At 31.7% G+C, this 17,110-nt stretch overlaps 1 protein-coding gene across 1 annotated transcript in view; it reads right to left on the minus strand.

Moving 5' to 3' along the window:
* Positions 1-17,110, minus strand: part of LOC149901052 (neuropeptide CCHamide-1 receptor-like) — a 61,848-nt gene that overhangs the window by 60 nt on the left and 44,678 nt on the right. Inside the window, exons 2-3 of the mRNA XM_090111991.1 lie at positions 2,857-3,050; positions 139-365 (exon numbers count right to left, since the gene is read on the minus strand). Of these exons, the coding sequence (XP_089968117.1) occupies positions 139-365; positions 2,857-3,041 (412 nt within the window). The 5' untranslated portion in view covers positions 3,042-3,050. The remainder of the gene's footprint in view (positions 1-138; positions 366-2,856; positions 3,051-17,110) is intronic.

Raw genomic sequence — 17,110 nt, forward strand, 5'->3', positions numbered from 1 at the left:
AAAAGCCTGTAAAATAACACAAGTTATAACATACAATGAACCATCGTTCAAATTATTGTTGTATTGTATGTTATAATGATCCGAATAACCAATTTAAACTTTGAACTTTGAATAATTCTATAGCTTTTAAACACTTACCAGTAGCATGCAGTTTTCTCAGCGGGTCCACGATCGCAAAGTACCGGTCAGCGGACAGCGCAGTCAGCGTGAACACGGACACGCCGATGCTGATATCCTTCGCAGCTTCAGACAGTCTGCATACTGTGACGCCCCACGGCCACGACTCGAGGGTGTAGACCACGGAGGTAAAGGGAACGCAGGATATGATGACCAGGAGATCAGCCAGCGCGAGAGATAGGATGTACCTGTAAATATATAATGGTGATAAATATTTTCCAATATTATTGATTTAATTTTTATGAGCTTTTAAAAGTTGATAATTGGTTGCCCACTATTAATTGATGTCATTTATTATATCTGATGAATTACTTGGAATAAAAATTAAAAAGTAAAATCGTTGAACAAAAAATTTAATGGACATGATAGCCTTTGTTTAGCCTTGTTATTTTTTAACTTCTTAAAAAAAGTACGATTAATTTTATTTTCTTTATAAAAATATATCATATTGCAACGCAAATTAAATAGAAAAAAAGATACATTACCTACGATTCTGTGATGTTTGTAAAGAGAATTTAGGAGCAATAAATCACATGGGATTTAGAAGATATATCGCGCAAATAAATCGTTTCTTTTCTTATTTCGTGAAAATCTATACATATAAATGCGTGTGTCTGCCTGTTTCTTATATTTGGAAGCAAACACATTTTCTACACGTTACTATGGTAACGAGAGCTTAAAAAGCGTATGTAAATATTACAATAATACTATTTCAATAATATTCGTAAAGAAGAGGATAATGTTATTTATTTCATTGAATTTATAAGTATTTGTATTCTTTTTAAAGCAAATTTTCAACACGAATGTTTTTCTGATAAACAAAATAACTACTTTTTTAATTGAATGTTTAAGTAGATTATTGTTTGCCATAGATATATTTGAAACTAGCAGTCCGCCCCGGCTTCGCCCGTGGTACATATTTACGTTTTCTCTACATAAAAACCATCCTCGTACTTCAAGGAATATAATAAAAAAAGAATTATCGAAATCGGTTCAGCCGTTCTCGAGTTATGCGCTTACCAACACATTTTGCGATTCATTTTTATATATAAGACTAGCGGTCCGCCCCGGCTTCGCTCGTGGTACATATTTACGTTTTCTCTACATAAAAACCATCTTCGTTCTTCAAGGAATATAATAAAAAAAGAATTATCGAAATCGGTTCAGCCGTTCTCGAGTTATGCGCTTACCAACACATTTTGCGATTCATTTTTATATATAAGATAAGAGAAGATAACTTGGTTGGTTAATCGAACGTTGAAAAAATACTAAAACTAGAAGACTAAAATTTTAAACAATTGTTGTTATTTTGATAATAATAACAACTATTGTTTTAAATTTTTATATTTTAATAGAATTAACTCATCTCTCATGGAAGTTCGAAAGTTATACAAGGTTACGAGAATAAATAATTGACTTTTTGGAAATTATTAACAGGAAGCCTTTTAAGTTATATACAAAAGTTTTTTAATCTGAGAATCGGCTTTGAATAAAAGGATTTTGAAAGCTGTTATATAGTTATGATAAGTTTATTTTCACGCTACATAATTTTGATTTTCCATTTCAAAGATGTAGTAATTTTATTCTCAGAACTCAATATTATGTTCTTTTAGGGCCGATTTTTCAATGCTTGGATAAAAATTATTCGTCAAATAATGTATAAAATTATACCATTTTAAAAACGTATTCTAATTGCCCGTATTTGACAGTTTACGTGACATTTTAATATTATTGTGCAATACTTTATTGGACGGATAAGTTTTATCCAAGCATTGAAAAATCGGCCCTTAAATGGTCATTTGACTATCCTACACGGGAGAGGTTATGATAAAGCTGTCAAGACAATTCGAACATGTGTTGATGTGTGTCACGTGTATGCTTCACGTGTTTACGAGATGTTTGTTTAACGCACCGATGATCTAACTAACGTGTGTATCTTTAAAATTTATACACTCAATTCTCAAATTAATTATTAAATCTGTATATTATATCTTTATAGGATATTATTTAAAAAAATTACATCGAAGTCATTTTCCCTTTAACCGGACTCTGAACGATTTGTGACCTTCCCTAGTATTAAAAAGTTTAAAAAACCAAAATTTGTTTTTATGACCACAGACTAAATACAGGTATTATTATTTTCTTTCTGCTATGCTTTGATATCAAAGAAATACTATAATAAAATAAAAGCTATGTAAATTGAATAAATCCCTATCTAATGACCGTTTATTATTGGCATGCAAAAAGAAAATTATCTTAATGCCCAAAAATTATACCGTTTCGGGACGGAATAACTTCGTTCGGAAATTGCTTCATTTTGCAAAGAATCACAGTTTATTTTATCTTGCGTTATTTTTAGAACTTGGCTTCAAGATTATTTTCTTTGTTTAAATGAAATTGCTAAAAGTGATTGTAAATTTTTATTACATAGTACTAACCTACTAGTAGATTTTATAGATTCTACAAAAAAAATCTACTATATATACAGCTATCTTCATTCACGTCTGTCGGTCTGATAGTCTGTCCATCACGAAAAACTCAAAAAACCACTGCACCAATTCTAATTTTCTTTTCAGCAAAGGATAGCGTGGTTATCGAAGAAGATGTGTATAATTTTATTACGATTTAGTCAACGCAAGAGAAACTGCGGGAGCAATACTACTAACATAAATTACTTACGTGTTAGGGACGTTTCGCATAGCCTTGTGTCTTATAAACACAGCAACCAGGGTCCCATTACCAACCACTCCAATGATGAAGATGAAAGCAAACAGTATAGGCACTATGTACGTCTCCGGTCGTTGTGAATACGGCTTGTAGGTGTCAGTGTCGTTTAGCAGTAATGTGTCGTTGTAGTCTGCCATTGTACATATCTGAAAATAAAAAAGTGATATTATATACTTGAATCCCATCTCCTTTAACTCGAATTGTTGTGGTTATATTCGATGATGTTTTATGGAGTCCAATTTTTACTAGCTATATTGAAAAATGCCTGCGACTAAAAAAGTTTCAGGGCTCAAGAGTCCGAGTATACTAAAGAGTAGACATTAAATTGAATGAAATTATCCACTTTATTACTGATCCAAGTCGTGAAATAAAAAATGGGGCGATAAGAAAATGCCAACATACGCTTTACTACGACATGAGTCAGTTGGTCAGTCTACTGGATTAAAGCCTAACCTTCATAGATGAATGTATGCAGTAAGAAGAAACATGGACTGATGCTAGTTGAAGATTTATTTAGTGAGGATTAACTTTCATTCGTTGTTACGAAAACAATTTTGTATGTAAAGCAATGTCGTGTATGCCATAAATAACTGGCGGACGACTGGACCGATTTTTATTTTTTCATTTATTGTTATGAATAAACATGTTTAATATTATTCAATCTTTTAACGAGTTAGCTTTTAACTATAACTTTGATATAATTTGAGTAATTAATTAGTAATGATTGTTAGAAGAATTAAATATCTTGTTAGAGCTCAACATAATAAGCATAATCTTAGCCAATAAAATCATGTTATATAAAAAAATTTAAATTCCAAAAGAATTTATTTAATCAAATAAAATAAAAATTTTGTCTTACTAGAGATTAATCTCTCAACGCAATTTAATATGATTGGAAAATAACTATTTATTTAAGGTATTTGGATATCTGAGGTTACAGAATAACTTCAATTACAATAATGAATTGAAAAGTATTGAGTAGGGTTACGGTCACATAGGTCGAAAAGGTTCAGTAAGTTTGTACAAAACTAGGCCTAGAATAACGAAGGGTTTAGTATTTGATAAACGAATTTTTGGTTGAAATGGATTCAATACTGTCAAATACATATTAGATTTTAATTGTGTACTTTATTTTAAATAATCTTTTCTCTTTTCTTTTAACCAACATAATATTGAAGTAATATTCCCTCTAAACATATCTCTTTAAAATTTCACGTAGAGATGAAAGAAACTATACTTTATTAAAAAGTTACGAACGTGCAATATATGGCGTAGACTTACCTACGACGCTACGTCGTAGAGCTTAATACTGTAAGAAACTAGAAAATTGTTATGAAGCTCGTAGGCTATTAAATTTATTTAAGCTTTGCTGAAAACAGATTCATAATACGTGATCAAAGTTTAGAAAGTAATTTTTGATTTCATATGACGGTTTTTGAAAATAAACATTATTACGATATCTACTTATTTTTATTAAATTTTATTAAATAATATTTATGTATGAATGCTGCACTCGATACTACAAACTGTAAGATTTATTAATAGATAAACAATTGTGTTTTCTTTTCCATAATTCCTTTCAACTTCTAAGATTATCGAACCAAAAAAAAATGTACAGTAACAGCTATGCGTTCTATCAATTACTACTCATACGTATTACAAGCATTTATAAGGGGAATGGCGTTATTTGTATAAATCCAACAAATTAATGAGATGCTTCTCTATTTCGGAGACTAAATATCATCAATCACTTGATGGATTGTATTTTCTCAGTTCATTCATTAATCCGTATCGAGATATCGCCTTCGATTTATTGGTGTCTGAATTTAGTATTTATTTATGTAATAATTCAATTTATATAAGTGTATAATCGTTATTTCGTCATAAAGAAAATGCATTCATTATTAGAATAAAATCACTTTATTGAAATATAAAATATAATATTATCTGAATAGGAATTGTTTCATTCAGTATCAATAAATATGTTCACACCGCATAAATTCAAAAATTCAAAAAATCGTTTGAAATAAAATTAAAGAATTGAGAAGATTCAGCTATTAATAAATAAATTAAGTACATTAATACCTATGTACTGAATTTGAATCCTGAAATTTCTAAAGTTTCCTATTTACTATAATCTTTCATTCATAATTATTTAATATCAATAGGAAACAGTGATTACGTGACTTTAATCCGTATTTTATCAACAAAAAACTAAAAGAACCACACAAGCCAGCTCCATTCTACTACCGATAAATTGTAACTAAGCCATCGAAAGAGTAGAATATAAGCACATAGTATATATCGTTTAAATGCACTGACTTTAAATTACGGAAACTTCTAAATTCTTTCAGCGATATCTTAAAGCTGTCTGCGAACAGATTGATGTTACTAAAATGTGCATCGTTATACAAATGCAACTGAGTCCCTCGTGCTAAGAAAGTATGCATCAATATAACCTAATGCAACATCGGTGTTTGCATCATCTTATATGAATATAAATGGGGATCTATGACGTCTAAGAAAACTGTATAATAAAGTTGCTTTTATCAGAAGCCCGTTTAAAATAGAAGAGCTTTCCTCTACCGATGTTATTTCTATTTATAATTTACTTATAAATAGATGGTAATAGCATATCGCTTCATTAATTTTCCTCAAAAGCATTTGGATTATTGCAATAGTTATTATTTTATTTGGTACAGAGAAAAATCTGCTCGAGCCATCGCGACCGCTTCAAACCGTCAACTGCGCGGTTTGTAGCGGCAGTGAATGAATGTCTAGTTCATCGCGCGGTCGCGGCTTCAAGCCGTCTGTCTCAACTGCTTGAAGCGGTCCGTGTACTATATACCAATGACGTATCGAAAGGACACTAGCTATAAAATCATTTTTCAATGCTATCATAAAAGTCAAGCTGTTTTTGAGTTATAAATATGTAGTAATGTAATAAGTACCTATGTAAGGAAGTCTGAACTAATGAAAGCCTGAAGTTTCCTTTGCCAACTTTTTGGGCCACGTACCTACCTTTTGCGGAAGGTACTTTTGCTTTAATATTCTCCCAAAACTTCCTTTCATTATCACAATCGTCAGTGCTCGTGCCTTGCATTTTCATGTCATTATTTGCAGCTTTTCTTTACCACAGTGAAATGTTATTACAATTATTAACGTGAGGATGGATGGATGAATGTGTATTGTATGTATGTTGCTCTTTCAGTGCAAACTGAACAGAGTTTGATCAAACTTGGCAGTGATGTAGCTTTTGTACCAGAATAATACATTAGAAATACGTGATTTCGGTCAAAGGTTCTGCGAGTAAAATCGAGCTTCATAAATAGTATATTTTACGTTCATGAGCCTTGACATACGTTCTGTATAGTAAGAACCAAGGATATTCAAAGAATAGGTTTTTATTTCTATTTTCTTACCTACCCTCAAAGTTTATTGTCCATAAATAGGTATAAACGCCTCGAAGTTGCCCTCAAATGTAATCTCGTGATAAGGGCACTCGTAAAATTGACATTTACCCCTGGCTTAGTGCTCACGTGTTGAAGATACGTGATCATATCATGGACCGGGAGGTGGCAGTAAAATTTGTGATAGAGCTATATTATTGGCAAAAGGTTTTAATAATTATAATTTATGTTTCAAGTATTTTGAGTTATGACTCTTACGGTACCTTTAGATCAAACGAACATAGAGCTAAAGCTAAAGCAAGAGCACTATTTCATGATATTTTAGTGTAAATGAAAACTCGTATTCTATGTCGTTCAGTATTAGAACATTGTATAGAATCTTTTTCAACGCACTAAGAACAACGAAAAAATGCTCTACGCATATTTACACTAAAAGATTTTGACATAGTGGAGTTAGAATGAGCATTCACACGTTTGGTGTAAATGCAACATTATATTTTATAAATAAACAAAAAAATTCGTCAAATTAATCTAGTTTTATTTAAACAGAATCAGATTCCATCTTTGGCAAATTTAAACTGTAAAATAAACATGCATCTTATGAAGATTGTTTTTTTTTTATGACAGAGCAAGCAAAGGGGCGGAAAAAGGCGGGCGAATTGTTCCTGAAAATTGATTATAGTATAAAACGAAAAGTTCTTGTTTGATGAAAGGATTCTATTACCGTTTTCCTGTTCCTTTCCAGTAAAGAGAACATAGCACTAGATTGAAAATGATAAGCATGCAAAGGTGCCAAGTTTCAAAAGTATCGATGAACATCGACAAAATCTGGATTGTGGTTGCACGTGTTCAAACGAATATGTGTCTAAAAATCAACATATTAAAGTCTTAAATAAACTAGCAAAAATAACAACTAACAAAGGAACTACGTATTGTTTTTATTTAAATTTCATGGCTTTACTTGAGAACGTTGATTATATATTAACTAGGAAGAGAACGAACGAGTTCCGTTTTTTAAATATAAATCTGTTATAACATTTATTTTAAACAAACATTTTCAGTAAAATTCTGAGAGCGGAAAATGTCGCTTGCTCTCCGCTGTATGCTTTATGAATATCTAATGTAACAAATGCATGAAACAATTATTTCTAATGAAATTGAATTTTATGTAGTGTAAATTTTTGTAATCCTAATTCTAAAGAGAAAATTATATGACAAAAATGAAGTTCTAATCAGCACGAAATCTTCCTTTTTTTACAACCTATTTGAAAGAAGAACAATTTTGTGTTTAGTGCTGTTAAGTAACCATTTTAGTTTTCTCTATCTCATTTATCTCATGACTGGATATTATTTGATCAATATCTTTGTATATAAAAAGAAATAGCTATTAAAATTTACCATGCATTCAAAAAGTGCACTTTAGTTCATAGATAATGGATCAGAGTTCGACTGAAACACAGTGTTAGTCGCCTATTAATCGAAACCTTATTTAAAGTTGATTAAAATCTACGATCATAGTAGTTCCAAACAAATACTCCAATTCGATCTCGTACTATAAGGATGTAATTACGGCCATTCACGTGCGACCGGACATGGATAGGGCATTTAATGATATTTATTCTGCGAGATGAAAGCTGGTTGATTCCTGTTTTCCTCTTAAAGGTCTCAATGGGATCTATTAATATGACTTCGTCTAATCGAATCAAGAGAAGAGATTAAGATTTTAATTATGGATCCGTTCCCGTGATATCCTCGCCTTATAGCTGAAATCAATGTGTAATTATTATGTATTTATATACCTACTATATTTAGTTTAGTTACCTACTATAATAGTTACCTACGTTACTTGTAATATAACCATTGGATTTGCAATACCAAATTAATTTTAAAATTATTATTATATAACTATTTATAAAATAATTTAAAAAAGATAATGTAAGGACTCAATGAATAAATATATAAAAGACGAGTTGTGTCTAAATACTTTTTAATTATCATTTGTGACGCTTTGTCTAGACAGAAAATAATTCAGTACCTATTTATAATCTGTTTCAGATTTTCCATTAATTCACTACAAAAATGTTAATTTAAGAGTGCGTTGACCTTTGTATCTGGGTTAATGGAAGTAAAGGTAAAATTAATGTTCTTTAATTTCTTAGCGACTGTTAATGGCCACTAACAACAACTTACGAACAACGCATTAATCTGACTGAGAATTAATTGTTTTCACTTCCTACATCCTTGTGGAGATTTCTCGTACTTTCTAGAATACACAGGAATATTTTAAAAGGTTTCGCTGTGAAAAATGTACCGTGCTTCTTTTACGTTTGTATAATGGTTCATTCACAACAAACGAACATAGAGCTAGAGCATGAGCATTCTTTCGTGATCTTTTAGTGTAAACGAAAACTCGTATTCAGTGTTGTTTAGTATTAGAACATTGCATATAATCTTTTCGAAAGCACTAATAACAACAAAAGTTTGCCCTACGCCTGTATTCTACACACTCTACACCTAAAATAAATTGACATAGTGGGGTTAGAATGAGCATTTGCTCGTTTGATGTAAATGCACCGTTACACACACCTCGGTTACAATGCTGTATGTACAATGTTCACATAATTATTTCTAGATATTAAACTTTCCTGTAAGTTTGTTTAGATTTACCAGTCTCACTAAGTCATACGCTTCTGAGCATTTGTTTACAACTCGAAGAAGTTTATAAACAAGAAGTATGAAACTCACGAGTTTACAAGTTGTATAAATAAAATGTAAACTTTAAAGAATCTTATATCTTGGGAGTGCTTGGGAAGTATATATCTCCATTGATAAAATGACGGACGACGTTCCATAGAAACCTCTCAGCAGCAAAAAAAGTGGTTTAATTTATTTTTCTTATCTTCGCACGAGGGGATTCTAATAAAATATTGTAAGCTGCACATTATTATTTTGAAAAGGAATCTGGCATCTGGCATTGAATTAATTTATTTTATTCATTTCGTCGACATTTTTCGGTCTGGGGCTCCTTAGAAATAAAGCGCTGTTTAGATAAAAAGTGTTATTTTTTAACATTTAAATTAGGTAAGTAATATAAAGATAATTATAACTTTTGTTATTTCGCTCTGTTGAACCCTAGAATATTGGACTGAAATCGCAAGCCTGGATTACTGAGCAAGTTTATTGTTATTATGTAATTCATATACAATACGTATTTTGATGAAAAAGGCACACAGGCACAAAGGTAGTTTATGCCTTGGATTAGCACATAGAATACTTTTTTTGATCAATGATATTACTTCAGGCTTAGTAAAGCCAGGACGAACAAATATATTTCAAAAAGTGGTATTTATTATTTTTATTTCACGATTTTATTTTATTATTCATCATCATCATCATCGTCATATTTGTTACCGCTGTAGGGACACAGGCTCAGCCTTCCGAACAAAAGTTCTTTCAATTCAATTGGATAATGATCCACCACGCTGGTCAAATGCGGGTTGGCAACTGCTGATGTGTGGACATCAAATTATCGGAAGGAATCAAACCTTTCATTTGTGGACATTTTAAAATTAATGGTTTCCTAACCATGTTTTTCATCACCGTTTGAAGCAGTGGTGATGTATTTAATGTGCAGATAAATGGAAAAATCATGTTTTTAATTTTTTTTTTTTGATTGAAGTCCGAGCTTCTAACCAATGCCACCACTGCTCTATATTTTATTATTGCTCAATGATAATAAAAATAGAATGTTTAATATAAAACGTTGTTTCATAAAGACTTGCAATCAGCAATTGTCTTCAACTTCCCGGCTTAATTAATGCTGAGGCTTGTTGCATTTTATATTCTATTGTGTTTTATTGTTCAATCAAACAAATGTTTAATATTCTTGGATTGACGTCGAGTAATATTGGCGAGTGAAATGCTGTTACCAGTCAGTTATAAGTACGTGTATAGTTGATTAAAATTATTTCTATTGCTTTCAAAAACAGCTGAGAAAAAAAGATGCTTTTAAATCCCGAAATAATATGTGTTATAGAGATCAACCTATTACAGTATGGTATACTGTAATAAGTCGAACTGTGTGTGTGATGCTTGTAACACGTAAATTTTCATAATGTTATTTTTAGGTATTCAGTATTCTTATACAAAATAGAGTTTAATCGTTTTAATAATGTACTTGAAAAATAAATTCAGTATTAGCTAAACCATCATGATCTTAAAAAGTATTTCTATGTCACATATTATTGTTTGATGAAGATGTGATTTAGATATGCACTCCGAATTCAGTTGAACAAAATGTATGCGAATTGCTATGTGCTTGCGTGACAAAATAGCTTTGATATAATATAATGAGTATTCATCGATCGTTGAAGCCGCGGCTCATAGTATTATTCTTATCGTTCAGTATCTTTATTTATTTTTTATACTTACGTTGAAATTGGCAGGTTCAGTAAAACACCGGTTTCATTTTTAATCACTCTCAAACTACAAAGTTTCATAGCGTGGAGTGCCCTTTTTAAATTTAGTTAGTTACTATAAATCTATGGAATGTGTTTTTAATAAAGAATTTTATAGATTTAGGAATTTGTTTTGAATATATGATAATACAAAATCATATTCACCTTGACCTTAAAGTTATTAAGTGAGCATCAAAAATGAGAGATTTAAAATTGCATACATAATACATCTTCGGAAGGTCACAGTTACGTCACTCCCATAATTGAAGCAAATATTGATTCCTCACGTCATTAAGAAGTTGCGACTGTAATCATAGCGGTAAGTCGAGTCTAAGGAATATATAGAGATACAGATAAAAGGTTAAGATTCTGCCCTGAATTCAATTGTAGAAAATGGCTGCAACTTATCACGTCTTCGCGACACCATTTCATGGAAGTACTTTAGTATTTTAGTATTGACACGTGAATCTTCAAGAACGGAATAAATTTGATCTAAGATATGTAAAGTAAGGTTATAACATAAAAGCCAATGTCTTTAAAAATAAAAAAGAGATTTACTGGGATCAGAGATGATCTTATCATTACAACATCCGCATAAAAGAATCTCAGAACTTCTAAAGAACAATTTTCTCAACGAGGGTTTGAGTCCTATTCTGCGAAATATTTGGTGCCAAAAGTTTAGACCCTTATGTAGGAAAATCTTTATTTCCCTATAGCGATTTGAGTGGTTATGATAAGTGTGTAAATTAAAAACACAATCGTTAAATTGTGCCACATATATTTCAAGAGATTTTTAATTACAGCCCAGAACTGTACAGCTGTTCCACTACTCCGCGCTAGTACACAGTATAGAGCAATTATCCCAGCATTGCCCTTTAAAGTGTTAGAGTTAGTAATAAGCGAAGGCAATGAAGCAAAATATATAAACACGCGAACGTCACGTTACGTGATGGGCTGTCATGTCACGGCGGGCAATTAAACGTCAGGCAAATTTGTTTATTCGAAGCTATAGTGCCACAAACTTATCTGACCCGGTGACAGTGTCACTGATGTCGCTTTCTTTTATATAAACAAAATATTCCGTATGAAAAGTCTGTGAAAATGTGACATTTCAAAATGGCGGCACGTAGTTCCAGTTTTTGCCACCGGGTCAGATAAGTTTGTGGCACTGTACACGAATTGTTTACGCTTCAACTTTTATAATAGCGCTTTTGTTATAATTAGTGTTTGATGTGTTCGATGAGATTATTAGAATTTTGTATCGGATTAGCGTAATACAGTCGATATTTTATTATGTTAATATCACAGTGTCATGGTATAAAAGACGGTTGCACTCCGGGAGTGCCGGCAGAAGTGAAAACGCGCGTAGTAGAGAGGGGATAGCTGTCTACTCTCCATCCGTCTTACGCTTTTTCGATCAGGTCACGTGTCCTGACGCGAGTTTAAGATTTTATACCCATTACAGAAAAAGTGCTCAACGCCGCTAAAGCAGTTTTCACTTCAATACTAAAAATCTAGAAATTATTTCACTTGAATTCAAATGAATATTTACTATTTGAGATAGAGATGTTAATTGAATTATGGCGTTACATAAAACTATAATTAAAACATCGTCTCGTCCCGAAGAGTTGTTAACACATGAGCTACAATTAGAAAGTCTCGTTGTCTAGCCAGTTATGCATAACATATATTTTACACTATTAAATAAGTTAATTGTATGGCAACTGGATTTTTCTTTTTATACGTCGGCAAAGAAACTGTTGGGGCACCTGATGGTAAGCGCTACCACCACCCATAAACATTTTTAACAATGCGGTTTGCAGATCTTATGCCTATACAAATGGATAGCCTGGGATAGCCGATGTTAAAAGGAAGGGAATAAAGAAAAAACTATGAGAAAAATAAAAAAAGGCCGTAATTGGAAAGGGTAAGAAAGAGGATACGGTCCGGTCGGCCCTGCCCTTGCTTTTGCCCTTATACAATACCAACAGACGAGAACTACGATATATAATTATGTTTAATCAAACGATAATATGTTTGCTATTACTATTGCGCATTTTCGTCAAAAGCAATAGGTATAATAGACATTGTTTTCGTAATTTATTAGTACCTACATTTCCATACTTCAGAAAACAAATGATTTTCGCCTGTTTCGTATTTACATATTATTCACACATAATGGAGTGTAGAAACCCAACGCGCCACACATGGTAACTAAGAAGAAGCGATAAATCAACAAGGAAATAATTTATTCCAAGTCTAGATATTCGCGACGAAGAATCTGAATTTACTGCTATAATTTTCTATTTTATATCACGTGTTTACTTCGGTATTATATATTTCTAATTTTCTACTAAAACTTAATTAGTATTTAATAGCATTTGTAATTTAGGTTTTGCGGTAGTAGTTTTCAATTAGTTGATAAATTAACGTAAAATAGCGTTGACTTTGCTTCAACGTACCAATATATTTTATAACCGAAATTTCAGTGTAGACTGTACATAAGAACGTATCCTTGAGAAATGTGGCATTTAACTTCCAATTAATAGCACATAATATGTTTCCCAATAATTATTAAATAGAAAATGAAATTTCTCGATAAGCGAGTAAGCTTATAAAATATTCAATATGCGTAAACATGGTAATCGTATAATGTTGATGGCAACTACGCAGAAGATTCCGAACTACGTGCTTGGAAAATACTTGAGATTAATTATAATATAGCATTATGTCTTTAGTTATTTCAATATCATAATCTGTTAGATAAAAGTTGCCTCTTGTTATTCAAGACTTTAGGTATACGGTAAGTTCTAAAACAATATTTAATTAATTTGTGCGTTGATTCTGTTTTATAAACCATTTTTTGTTATCCTTTTTTGACGTTAAAAAGGAGGAATGTTTGACACTATTTTTGTTTATGTGAAAATTATAACTGTCTGCAGGAAATGCTTCTTAGTTAAAATGACTGTGTTTTTATGTGTTATAAAATGTATGATTACCTCATCAATTTTAAAGAGTTGTTTAATTGAAACCTGTTGCTCATTTTGTTTAATATAAATTTGATCTAGTTGTGAAAAGGAAGTTTTGAGTTTATAATTACGCGTTCTTACTTATTACTTCATTTGTAACTTCAAATTTTGTATGTCTTGTTAAAGTTTTGTTATACCTCAGTAATGAAGGGTTGTGTTATATAAGATACGTATAGAAGTGTTATAGAAGTACAATGCGTACATTCGCATATAATTATTTTGTTAGTAGGGATATTCCAAGGGAATTTTAGCTTGAGATTCGTCTTAATTGTGTATGTGATACAGAAACTTAAAGGTCAATGACACACCCTTGAAGAAACTTTTATTTCTTCAATATAATTCCAGCCATTTCAGAAATTTAAACAACACAAATATTAATTACTGCCATTTTTTTAGAAACTTTCACAAAAATATCAATCTTTCAAGAAGTTTCTTAAACATTAAAAATAAAACTGTTGATGAAAATGTGCAAAAACGTTTACATTACAAAATATATAGACATTAGGTCTAAATATTACTTTAGTAGGTACATTATAAAAAAAAATAGAAATAAAACAGTATAAATAAATAAATAAATATTATAGGACATTATTACACAAATCGACCTAGTCCCACAGTAAGCTCAATTAAATGATACATGATACATATTTGTACTTATGTCACTACAAAAGTATTGTTTGATATCCACAATTAAATACGTGACTGCATTTCAAATGTATTATCACTAAAGCTTTCATAGAAATGAAGTTTTTCCATAGCTTTTGGTAGAATAGAAACAATGTAGTGCTTTGTGGATAGAAAACATGATTTTAAGAGTATTACTTCACTCAGTCGACTTTAAAATTCGTTTTTAAAAGATATTTTTTTGCTTGATGTTTTTTGTTTGCGGTAAGATTGCGTTATAGATTCGTTTTAAACGAAAATAGATAAATAAATAAATATAATAATAAATAAATATTATAGGACATTATTACACAAATCGACCTAGTCCCACAGTAAGCTCAATTAAGGCTTGTGTTGTGGGTACTAGGCGACGATAAATATAATATTTAATAAATACATATATAGATAATAACACCCAGACCCAAGAACAAATAATTGAGTTCATCACACAAATATTTGCCCTGACCGGGGATCGAACCCGGGACCGTCGGCTCAGTAGGTAGTTACTTGACCACTGCGCCAACCGCGTCGTCAGGTAGGTACTACATATAAGTGAAACTGGCTGTTGTGACGATAAGACTTTTTCAATATTTTCAGTATTTTTGAGGTTAGAAGTAGCTAATAATTGATAAAGCTCTAGTTTAAAAAGTTTCAAATTCTAGTCTTGCATAAGTTTTAAACATCAAAGAAGGTTCTCTAGTGCAAATATTTGGCATGTTTACCAATGTAACATACTACTTATTCTGTGTTATGCCCAAGCTAACAAGGCTTGGTAAATTTAATATCTCACATAAGATAATAATAACACGTAAGGGCGCGGGCACACGATGCGTTGCGGCGCCGCACCGCAAAGATTTCACCGTGTCAGTGGGCACACGAGCGGTGCGGCGCCGCAACGTTGTTATGTCGCAGCGGCGTCGTAGCAGCGTTGCACAGCGTGTCCTTCCTTGTGACGCAAAACAACTGAGCGGTGCCGCTCCGACGTCGCACCGCATTCACCCCTCCCCGCCTCGTCTTGGTGGTTACAAGTCCGGTGCGGCGCCGGAGCGCATCGTGTGACATGCCACAGATATTTCTATGTAAGACGACGCAGCGACACCGCTCCGGCGCCGCACCGCCGCCGCAACGCATCGTGTGCCCCCGCTCTAACAATTTAAAAATACTTTAAGGGCGCGTATAAAGTCAAATCACCAATCAACTTTTAGTTGATACGTGTAATATTCAAGACCAAATATAAAAAATAAAATATATGTAAAACTTGATGATATTTTCGATTATATTGTCAGATCAAAAACATAAAATATTGAAATTGACTCGATAGAAAAAATTCACGAAGTTACCTCTAAATTTCACACTTTTACGTTTTTTACTGGACATGGTAATACTTATTATGATTTTTTTTTCATAAACAATTATATTAAAACATTTGCAATATATTTGTCAGAGCATTTTGTGTAATTACTTTTAGTTTTGGTTTAATCACGATAAAACACTTTTGGCGCTTACTATATTTTTAATTACGCAAGAAATCATCTTCCATCGCACGTTCCGGGAGCTAAAAACATAATTCTATTTCATACATCAGACGCTATCGCTCCGTTGAGACGAGTAGACCACGCTAAAATTGCTGCGCCGTGTTTTATAATTACGCCGAATATTGATTTGTTGAAAATGGTAAACAACAAAATGAAAAGACTTAAGAAACGAGAACTAAAGAAGATTCAAATTGAAAAGATAACTAAATGTCGAAGGTAATAATGTATATAATGTATAATATAATAGTATTGTTATAATATTAATAAATAATAATTATAATATAAAAAGATAAGTCTTGATTTACCTATTTGAGAAAGTTTAGTTAGGTAAATAAAATTCATAGTGGTACCTAATTCTTACAGTCGCGGTGCAATCAATCAAGTCAAGAAAGATTTATATTATTATTATTACTATAGGCAGATCCTATGTTCGCTCCAGTAAATAATAATATCAATAATATGTAAACCGGTTGTGAATAGTACATATATATTATATTTACAATCTGTATTAGATAATCATACATAACATCTATACATAGGTATAACAAATTCGTACGAAAGTCAAAATTGTACTTACATTGAATAGGTATTTTTTTTATAATATACATATGTATATGTATATATATAATATATTCATAATCTGTATTACATAGTAATATGTAGTACATATCTATACATAAATATAGTTTTTAGAATTTTTGTATGTGTGTCTGTATGTAGGTATGTCTGGGCTCTAATTTTGGTGCAGATATAGCTTGAGACCTGAGAAAGGTCATAGGATGAGTTTTATCCCGTAAAAAACCGGCCAAGTGCGAGTCGGGCTCGCGCACAAAGGGTTCCGTAGCAGCAAATATAATAAATTACAGTTAAATCAACCTATCTCAAAAACTATAAGAGATACTTTGATCAAACCAAAAATCGTTGAAAGAGTTAATTAGCATGCATCACCTCTATTTTTTTTAGAATTTTATACCCCGTAGTTATAAAAATAGAGGGGGGGGGGACATACTTTTTACGACTTTGAGAGCTGATATCTCAAAAACCGTTCACTTTAAGAAAAATGTTTTTTAGAAAACTTTATATCATTTTAAAAGACCTTTCCATTGATACCC

Source organism: Colias eurytheme, chromosome 17, assembly GCF_061535395.1.
Source record: "Colias eurytheme isolate Ceu_HAF_F1 chromosome 17, ilColEury1 Martin Lab GWU primary, whole genome shotgun sequence".
NCBI lineage: Eukaryota > Metazoa > Arthropoda > Insecta > Lepidoptera > Pieridae > Colias > Colias eurytheme.